The 10,519-nt window shown below is 38.4% G+C and overlaps 1 protein-coding gene across 1 annotated transcript; it reads right to left on the bottom strand.

The window, feature by feature from the left end:
• LOC109831102 (protein FAR1-RELATED SEQUENCE 5-like) lies at window positions 730-10,148 on the bottom strand. Its single transcript, XM_020398442.1, has 7 exons — window positions 10,137-10,148; window positions 8,589-8,841; window positions 3,193-3,274; window positions 2,663-3,091; window positions 1,961-2,562; window positions 833-1,817; window positions 730-751 (listed from the first exon to the last, which is right to left on the bottom strand). The coding sequence occupies exons 1-7, from the start codon at window positions 10,146-10,148 to the stop codon at window positions 730-732; spliced, it is 2,385 nt and encodes a 794-aa protein (XP_020254031.1).

Here is a 10,519-nt window from a genome sequence, read left to right as displayed (position 1 = left end):
TATTTACAGATAGTGTTGCTCACGCCTTAAATGTCCTCCCACGCATTTCTTTAAGTTCCTTACGCGTTCAGAATATTTGTTCACCAGCACAGATGCAAATCCCATTAAATGCAACTACTTAGCAAAGACAGCTAATACAAAGTGGATAACAATTTTGGCTTCGTGGACACAAAATTAGCAACAAGACCTCACACTCCAGAACATAATTCTCTGTCATAGCAACATATGCTTAAAGAATCCCAAACCATTCTCTTCAGTTCAGTTTTATACGAAGATAGATAGATAGATGAGCCTACCTCACACTGAAATGGAACCTTTTGTCATTGCACACATCGAGAAAAAACAAGGGATATTGATGGACATACAGGATGCAAGTAATCAACAAGAAACACAATGCAGAATGGTTCCATCATTTTTTTTAACAAGAATATTAAGCACTCTTGTCAGATTGGGAATTTTTAGAATTCTGCAGAACAAATATCTTTGACATACTATTACAAATAGTGAACTGAATGTTTCCACACAAACACATTTGTCCATCAGGTACAAGTTCTAAACTTCCAACACAATAGTAAGCCAACAGGATAGTGCCCCCAAACACAATTATCTGCAAAAGTTTAACAAATACAATATCAGATTTGAAACTATTGCATTGCTACAATATACTCAAAGGCAAAATGTAGTTTCATCACCAATTCTTAAAAAGCGCATCTCCATAAACTTTGTTCATTAGTCTTCTTTGTCAATTTCGCTGCATAAAATGTCAAAGATAAAATTAATATTACGATTTAAGTAATAAAATATTGTAACTTGTTAATGTACTTAAACATACCTGAGCTTGTTAACTGTACAACTAGTCCTATAATGCCCAAGTTGTCCACATCTGCCACATGTACGCTTTTGCCTCTCTTTCTTGTCTTGTGCTTGTTCTAAAGTTGATTTAATTCTCGTGGCATTGCGTGGACGACCTTTGGTTCTTGCTTGTTTTTCTGGGTCACGAACTGTAATTTGCGGAATATGCTGGATTGTATGTGAAGTAGGTATCTGTGGAATATCCGGGTCAAGAACGTTACTGCTACCATCATCTATTGCTTGACACCCTCTGTCTTCTTCTTCAACCCTCTCTATGAAACTTGTTAACAAAGAATCAAGCTCATGCATTCTCTTATCTGACTCAAAGGCAAGCTCCAGTGCATTGTTGGTTTTTGCTTTCAAAGCCCAAGATTTCAACAAATTTATTTTTTCTACACTGCCTGCAATGTTTTTGCCAAACACAACATTACTAACACTAATGTTACGATGTCGAGCATCTATAGTCCAACAGTGTAAAATATATGCACTGGGCAATGAACAACATTGTCTGTTGAACATTAGAGTGTACAATATATGTTTGCATAAAACACCACTATTCTCAAACAAACCACAGCTACAACTATACTGTAATTCTCTACATTCATCATAAGTAACAAACCTCCACTTTTCATTGCTTTCATCTAAGTAACCAACTCGCCATAAAACAGATTTTTCTTCTTTTCTCTCCTCTTGAAGGCCAAGAACACCACAACCTTTGATCTCATTCTGAAATACATGAAACATAGTGCGGGTATAACTACTTCCAGCTTGTCTTTCAATTGGATGCCCAAGGTGAAACTGCGGTTTTGTATTAAGAGTTCTAAAATCTTCATGTGCTTTACTCAATCGTCGATGTATCACAGCCGTTTCATATTGAGTTACAAATTCTTTTAACTGTGTTTGTGAATTCACATATCCATCAAAGAATGAGTTGATGCTTTCACTCCTTTGAGTTGATCTCATTCCTGCAAAAAAATACCTTTTAAGAAGCATGCCACCCAATGGTCTCGATACATGTACATAGTTTGCAGCCATCCATCTTCTTCTTCTATTATATTAAATTTCTCCTTCATCTCGAGCCAATGCAAATTACAGTTCTCAATGTTACCACTATTACACCACAAGTCCCAATATTTTTGAAATTCTTCACCATAAACAGAATTCAAAGTATGCAAATGATCGGCGATATGTCGCAGCAGATGCCAATAACAATAACGATGCCTTGTATTTGGAAAGACTTTATGAATGGCATTGCACATTGCTCGGTCTTGGTCTGTGATGATAGCACCTGGTTCAATTCCATGCATGCAGTTTAACCATTCCTGAAACAACCAAACAAATGTTTCTTCTTGTTCATCAGCTAGCAATGCACAACCAAATAAAGTAGATTGTCTATGATGATTCACCCCAGTAAATGGTGCAAATGGAAGACTAAACTTGTTGGTTTTATAAGTCACATCAAACACAATAACATCATTAAACTTCAAATAAGTTGCTCTTGATTTTCCATCTGCCCAAAAAACACTTCTCATTTGTCCAGTACAATCTACTTCCAATGCAAAATAAAAATCTGCATCACTAGCCGCCTTTCTTTGAAAATATTGGATAACAGATAAACATTCATTGCCAATATTGTTGTGCCTTTGAGTTTTCATATAGTCAATGCACTGTTGTGGTGTTACTGATTCATCTTCTCTACCGCTTGTGATGCTAATAACACGAGAAATAGTGGAAGGAGTAATACCCTCTTCTTGCAAACATTGAATCATTTTTTTTACACCTTTTACTTCTATGAAATTGTTGTTGTGACCTGTGCATCTTTGCTTTATCGGGACTACTGAGCATGTGGTTTGTATGATCTTCAATAAAACCTATAACTTTCCATGTTTTATCCTCCATTAATTTTATTCTCATCATTGCTTTACAGCCAACTCTGGTCTCTCGCCGATGATTAATATTTTTCCCTATATCTCTCTTGTCTTTGTTAGATCTGTAACCTTCTTTGTCACAAACAAATTTTCTATTCAATACTTCTTTATCTTTCTGGGAGTAATTCACTGAGCTTTTTCTGATTCCAAATCCCATCATCAATGCATACGAGTTATAATTGTCATAGGCCTCCACATGACTATTAAACTTCATTCCTAAACATGGTTTTTCTCCAATTTGCATTTGACTTGCATTTCTACATTCAAATGTACTATCATCATTAAACATCATGCTATTTATCTCCTCCATTCTGAAATAAAGATAATTGTTGAAAAATATATATAATTACTTAATGTTACTATTTCAAATAACATTTTTAATGTCAGCGAATTGATGATATTAATGATGTACCTTGAACCAGGTTTAGCAATTTGTCTTCTTCTTACCTCTTGAAAGCTCTGAGAAATTGCTCCCCAGAACACAAGAACAAAGACTGCCAAAAAAATTAAGAACAAAGAATTATAAATACTAGTGTTGTAATTAGAAATCTTCATGAATTTCAGAATAACTTTGTCCAAGAATCTTAAACTAGAAATACTAGTGTTGTAATTAGAAATCTTCATGAATTTCAGAATAACTTTGTCCAAGAATCTTAAACTAGATTATACCAATTTGTTAAGTTCATCATTCTTTCTAAACTTTCTTAATATCAGACTACGAGTAGAAAAAAAAAGAAAATCACATCGACAAGAACTCACATACAACACAATTTCTTAATATCAGACTACGAGTAGAAAAAAAAAGAAAATCACATCGACAAGAACTCACATACAACACAAGTTACCAAAACTCTTTCAAAGCTCAAGAATAACAACAGAGACATGAACTTGTTGAGAAAATAAAGAGAAAGAAAGAAGCCAATTTAGATGGAAAATATTTGCTAAACATTACATTGAACTTATGGCATATCCAGGAGCTTATTACAATTACTGTCTCCACTCATCTTCAAGTTAAATGTTACATTGAACTTATGGCATATCCAGGAGCTTATTACAATTACTGTCTCCACTCATCTTCAAGTTAAATGGAACGCCTCTTTGGTACTGTAAACAAAGCCTTATTACAATTACTGTCTCCACTCATCTTCAAGTTAAATGGAACGCCTCTTTGGTACTGTAAACAAAGATACTAAAAGTTCTTCATTTACGATTAGTCTCAGATAAGATAAAAGTTCTTCATTTGTGATTATCCTCACAAAAAAGTAACCGATTCACATAAATAAAAACCCTAAGTACCAAATTTCAACCAAATTTCAGATCAGCAACCAATCCGAACAGAAAATCGCAGAAAATAGGTAGATCCCATAAACCAAATCTTAAAATAGAAAAACGAAAATAAATGAAGGGGAATACAACTTACAAGGATTTCGGCTGAGCAGGAAGTTTGCTGGGAACCGAAGATCGAGCGTAGAGATGTTGGGTTCCAGAGCTCGAGCATAGAAATGGAGAGGAAAATGGAGAAGAAAGGATGGGAATTTGATCTCTTGTTGGGTTCCAGAGCTCGAGCGCAAAAATGGAGAGGAAAATGGAGAAGAAAGGACGGGGATTTGATCTCTTGTTGGGTTCCAGAGCTCGAGCGCAGAAATGGAGAGGAAAATGGAGAAGAAAGGACAAGGATGAAATGAGGAGGAGGAGCAGGTAGAGAATGACCTAGGAAAAAGAGAAGCCAATTTGCAAAAAAACCCAGAGCTCGAACACTTCCGCTCAGAAGAAAACCGCTCCAATCGCGAGTGGGCACGTCAGCTCAAGCGCAGGAAGTTTCCTGAGCTCAAGCTCAGGATCCGTTTTCCATATATATATATATATATATATAATATATATATATATATATTATATATATATATAATATATATATATATATATATATATATATATATATTATATATATGAAAGCATAAGTATAATTTCCCATTAATACCAAACACATAAGTACATAAGTTACTAATCTTGGGCTAGCAACACAAGGGATCTAAACTACAGAAAAACTACAGAGAGGCCGGCAGCAGGACCCTGGCCCGTCACCCTCAAACTATAGGAAACCTCAGTAAGGATTCCAGCACTTACCAAATATGCCAAAAAAAATGTAAAATTATGTTACCCTCAAATACAAAACAATAACACCAAGCTCTCGATAATGGCGATTATTCACAGTTTGCACATAACCCCAATTGCCTAGAATATCAGAATTACCAACCTTATACTATATATATTATATATATATATATATATATATATATATATATATATATATATATATATATATATATATATATATATAGATTAATATATATACCCCTCTCTCTCTTCGCTAATTCAATTTCACGCCGCCACCCCCTATCATTTTCTCTCTCTCTCCTCCTCCTCTCTTCCTCTCTCATCTCTCCTCTCTCTCTCTCTCTCTCTCTCTCTCTCTCTCTCCTCTCTCAGTTTTCGCCTCCGGCAACCCCGCGCCCAGCCTGTCCTCCGCACCCGCCTCCGTCCACCACCCCTGACTTTGCCGCCGTCTCCTGCCGCGCAGTTTGCCACTCAGCATGCCACATCCCATCTTCTTCTCCCCTTCTCATCTTCCCCAACCCGACCGTGCCTCCACACGCCACGCGCCACCCATCACACTCCGCACAACCCTATGTAAGTTTTTAACCCCAACTCCGGCCAAGTTGCCCGTCCGCCTCCGCCTCCGCCTCAGCCACTTTCTAACCTCACCAATTCTCGCCCGACCGCGCTCGCGCCTCCTTCCCTCCACCAGCGTCCGCAATCACACCTCTCCCCTTCGTCGCCCTCTGCTCCGCCTTGCATACGCCACCTCCTCCTACCCCGTCGTCGGCCTAACTCGCGACGCCTCCACAAGCAGCCGCCTCTCGAGAAAGCCCTACCGCGCCACAACGTCCCCGTTACCCAACCCTAACCTCCAGCAGGCCCTACGCGATCGAAGCATGGCCGATGTCCCAACAAACCCGGCTCGCTGCCACCTCGCTCAACCACGCTGCCCGATGCCCCCTCGCCTCGCGTCGACGCGCGATCTCAGTTCGACAAAATCCGAGGCAAGATCTCACTTCTCTTTGACTGGTTTTTACAATTTTTGTTATACTGTTAATTAAGTATATGTAAGATTCTGACTCTCGATTTAATTTCGCATCAATTATTATATTGTCATAAATTAATTTGAGTAAGATCCCCGCTCTATTATCTTATTACATACAATTTTTAGATATGTTAATAATTTTCTGCGTGGGTTTGATGAATAATATTGAATGGATAGTAATTATGTGATAAATAGTATTTTTAGGACAAATATAATAAATTAAAGAATTTATTTTGGGTAACAGAATTATTTTAGATTAATTATAATATTTTTAGAATTTATGTTGTAGAAGGAAATTATTATAGAATAATAAATGTTTTTAAAGAAGTTATTTTGGAAAAAGATTATTTTTGTATTATGACCGTGTGATTGATAGTTGTAGAACACGACATTTTATGTACATTGACACCAACATGTTAACACTCTTATTACACTCACTCATGTCATATATGCTCACTTGATTCATCGCTAACTTACATAGTCATGTTCATCATATGATTTTTATAAAGTTAGTTGTATTTATTTATTATTTCTTATTTTGTTGAGAACCTTAATGGTTCATGTCCTTAGTTGCCTGGTGTGTCGTGTACAAGACCAAGATACCTGTGTATTGTTGACTTAGAAAATAAGGAGAGTCGGGATTGGAATTCTTGGTTCAGGTGATCGGATGTGATTGTTGATTATTTCCAGGCTCGCACCAGTGATATTCCTGTGTAGCGCTGGGGTGGGTCTGAGGGAGCAGTGAAACGTTGCGCGTAGATGATTTGTGAATAACCGGTTATTCGAGAATATGAGTTTTGACTATATGTGAGATGTAGAAGAGTGACCTGTTATAGGATGGTAACTACATGACTTGTTATTTGAATGTTTTATGGGTTCTTGTGAGATATGGACCAGTTATATTTCTTTTCATACCTAGATCAGGATTAATATTTAATTATCTACAATTTAAGACATATGGTATATATCCGAGGGTTTCCTTGTTTGGATTATTTAGCTCGACGTACTACGTCTCGAATTGTAGATTTTAAGTATTAATTCTATCGAGTGCTAAGTCCTTGTTACTCGGATGATTATGGATTCTTCTGATCGTTATACTCTAGTGATGGATTGCATCTAGCTTGTTAGTATTCTAGCTACATGTTTCTATTTATTATTATTGTATTGAATTAGTCATTCGACCGTTCCTATTCTCTTTGTGGGATCTTGTCGTGTGCCATGCACGCTGACGTACACCTGTTTTCTCTGGTGTACGTCAGATTTAGGAAACGGACGGTCTCAGCTCGGAATCGTACAGGAACTAGACGATTCACAGTAGGAGTTCCTTACAGATAGAGTAGAAGATCAAGCTGAAGCGTAGTAGTTTTCTTCTGTAGTAGTTGTGGAACATTAGAACTCTTTATCATATTTTTCTTTAGTTTGATAATAGATTTTCATATTTTTAGTTGTACTTTCTTTCATTATGAACTATGTATTTTTATTCCTAGTTGGTCCGTTTTGTAATAAGGGTATGTTTAACCCATATTTTTTTATGTCTAGGATGATTTACCATGGATGATATTTATTTCTTATTCTGGATTGTCTTTATATTCTTGCTATTGTGATCGGGAACCTATGATTGAGATTTATGTATTTGACGCTTAGCATATTGGATTGAGAAGAAAAGAAAAAAAGAAAAAAATGATAGTGTATATTTCTTCTCAATCTAATACGTCGTGGGCTTGTTCACGTTCCGATTCTCCTGGTTTTTTGGGAAGCAGGATGTGACAGGTTTTAGTGGTGTCCCATGCAGGTCACGGTCCTGAGTCCTCACTAGTAAGAATATAGTAGATAATTTAGATACATATCATATTTCATTCGTAAGACTACAATTAAGTTCTTATACTATTACTTTAATAACTATGTTTTAGCTCTAATTTTTGAATATATTATTTTAATTTTAACCCTAGTTCTTGATCCTCGTTTTCCTTCAGAATCATGGTGGGTACGCGCGGTTTTAGTAACCCATCTGGTAGCAGTGCCCCGCAGCCCGAAGTGGATCCAAGCCAACTTCTGACAATGATTCAGGGATTGGTTGCTAATCAGCAGCACCTAACTGGGTAGCTGCAGCGGGAGCCTTAGCACTAACCTCCCCCTTATCCAGAGTTTAGTGTTAAGGAGTTTCAGTATATGTGGGCCCCTTCTTTCTCTGGTGCTGAAGGACCCGTAGCAGCGGAGGAGTTCTTGATGGTCACTGAGACTATCCTCTCGGTGACCCGTATTACCCCTGCTGAATGGGTGGATCTCATGGATATTCAGCTCACCGATACCGCTCGGATATGGTGGACAGCTGAGAAGACTCATCTGGAGAGGCCCATCCTGTAGGAGATGTTCACTGAGTGCTTCAATAGGAAATATTTTCCTTAGTCAGCTCGGGATGAACTCCTACGTAGATTTGTCAAGCTCAAGCAACGAGGGCGAACAGTAGATGAGTACGAGGCCGAGTTTTCTTCTTTGAGCCGATATGCTCCCCACTTGGTTATAGACCCTATGATTAGGAGGCATCAGTTTCACAAGGGTCTGGACAAGTCATTAGGATGGCTCTGGTAGATACAACTTTTGTGACCCATGATGCAGTACTAGATGCAGCTCGTGAGATTGAGAGTGTGCATAAGGAACCTAAAGACCTGCATGTGATCCAAAGCATGACACCAGTAGCTCCAACCAGAGATGACGAGCGTTCACCTTCGAGGCAGCAGCAGAATCCACAGCGGTAGCAGTTTTCTCAGTTCCAGCCACTTCCTCCTGTGCATCCCTATCAGCACCCTGGAGTGCAGACCCGCGGCCAGTCTTTGGTGAGGTGGTCTTATTGTAGATACCCTGGGCATACCGAGAAGGAGTGTCGCAGGCGTCATCATCTGTGCTACGCCTGTGGATCCCCTGACCATATTAGTCAAGACTGTCCACACTGATACCAGGCCCGCTTGCCCCCACCTCCAGTTCGAGCAGCTCTTCCGGCTCCACCTCGATTAGACTCAGCAGCTCTAGCTCAGCGCGGACCCTACCCTCGAGCAGGACCTCTTCCTCCACTGCAGCAGGTTTATCGGGAAGCACAAGGGCAACACGACCAAGTTATCACCGATAAGAATAGTTCAATCTTAGTTTTATTTGAATATAAACTTCCTTACTTCGCATTGCCTTATCATATTATGATAGGATTTGTTTATGAGTGCTAGCTTAGATGTAATTTTCCTTCTACACTAGATAAGGTTCTTGTTTCTTCCGTTATTGCCTTATCACTCTTTGACTCTGGGGCTTCCCATTGTCTCTTGTCTCATCAATTTGTGAGTACCCACTCTCGTTCCATATCTCTGTCATTGGGTTCTTTTAATTTTGATGACGGAATTTATTTTAAGGGGGGCTAGAATGTAAAAACCATGAATTTTGATAAAGTTAAAATAATTTTTTGATATTTTAAAATATTTAATTATTATTTTTAAAAGAGTATTTGTATTTTTCTTGATTTTCTACGAGTTTCTATGATTTAAAAATCTGAATATATATTTATTTAAATGATTTTGATATTTATAGAATTATTTTATGCGGTAAAAATTTCTTGAATTAATTTTTTGTGTTATCGGTACTATTACGTATTATTTTAAATAATATATTACATTATTAATATTACTACGAATTATTTCATATAATACATGGTATTATTAATTACGTGTTTTTGGTATAATTTATTGCATTATTTCTACTATTACATATTATCTATCGTATTAGTATAACTGGTATGTTTTACTGTGTATATAATTATCCCATAGTTATTTGATTTTAAATATAAGTAATTATAGTTTTTATTAATTAACCTTATTTAATTGTATAATTTATAGTATTATTTCTTCAGTTTCGTATCAACTGTTGTAATAGCACAACAGGTAAGTTTTTATTTATTGATAAGTATTCTATAATTAGTTAAATTTTTAAGTACCCGTAATTAATTATTTTAATTAATTTAGTTAAATACCTAAACCCTAACGCTAATTACAATCATATATATATTTATACCCCTCTCTCTCTCGTATTCAATTTCACGCCACCACTCCCTATCATTTTCTCTCTCTCTCCTCTCTCCTCTCTCATCTCCCTCTCTCTCTCAGCTTTTCCGTTCGGACGAACCCGTGCGCCCAGCCGTCCTCCGACACCCGCCTTCCGTCCATACTACCCCTGACCTTCTCCGCCATCTCCGTTCAAGTTCGCCGCCTCCTAGCCGCCCCCCACATCCCATCTTCTCTCCTTCTCTTCTTCCCTAACCCGTCGTGCGTGTCCACCACACCCGCCGCAACCCATCAACTTCGACGACCCGTGCAACCCCTAACTCTAGCTCAAGTCGCCACGTCAACCTCACCTCCAGCTAACTCCCACCTCGCCAATGTCGGCGCCCAACCCGCCGATTGCCGCTCCTCCCTCCACCAGGTCCGCAACTACCGCCTCTCCCCTTCGCTCGCCCTGCCCTCCGCCTGCCGTCGCCACCTATACCTACCCGACGTCGGCCCAACCCGTGACGCCCCAGCAGCTGCCTCCTCGAGAAGCCTCCGTGCCACCACTCGCTATT

Source organism: Asparagus officinalis, chromosome 2 (assembly GCF_001876935.1).
Source record: "Asparagus officinalis chromosome 2, Aspof.V1, whole genome shotgun sequence".
Taxonomy (NCBI): domain Eukaryota; kingdom Viridiplantae; phylum Streptophyta; class Magnoliopsida; order Asparagales; family Asparagaceae; genus Asparagus; species Asparagus officinalis.
This window is presented reverse-complemented; position numbering and strand designations above follow the sequence as displayed.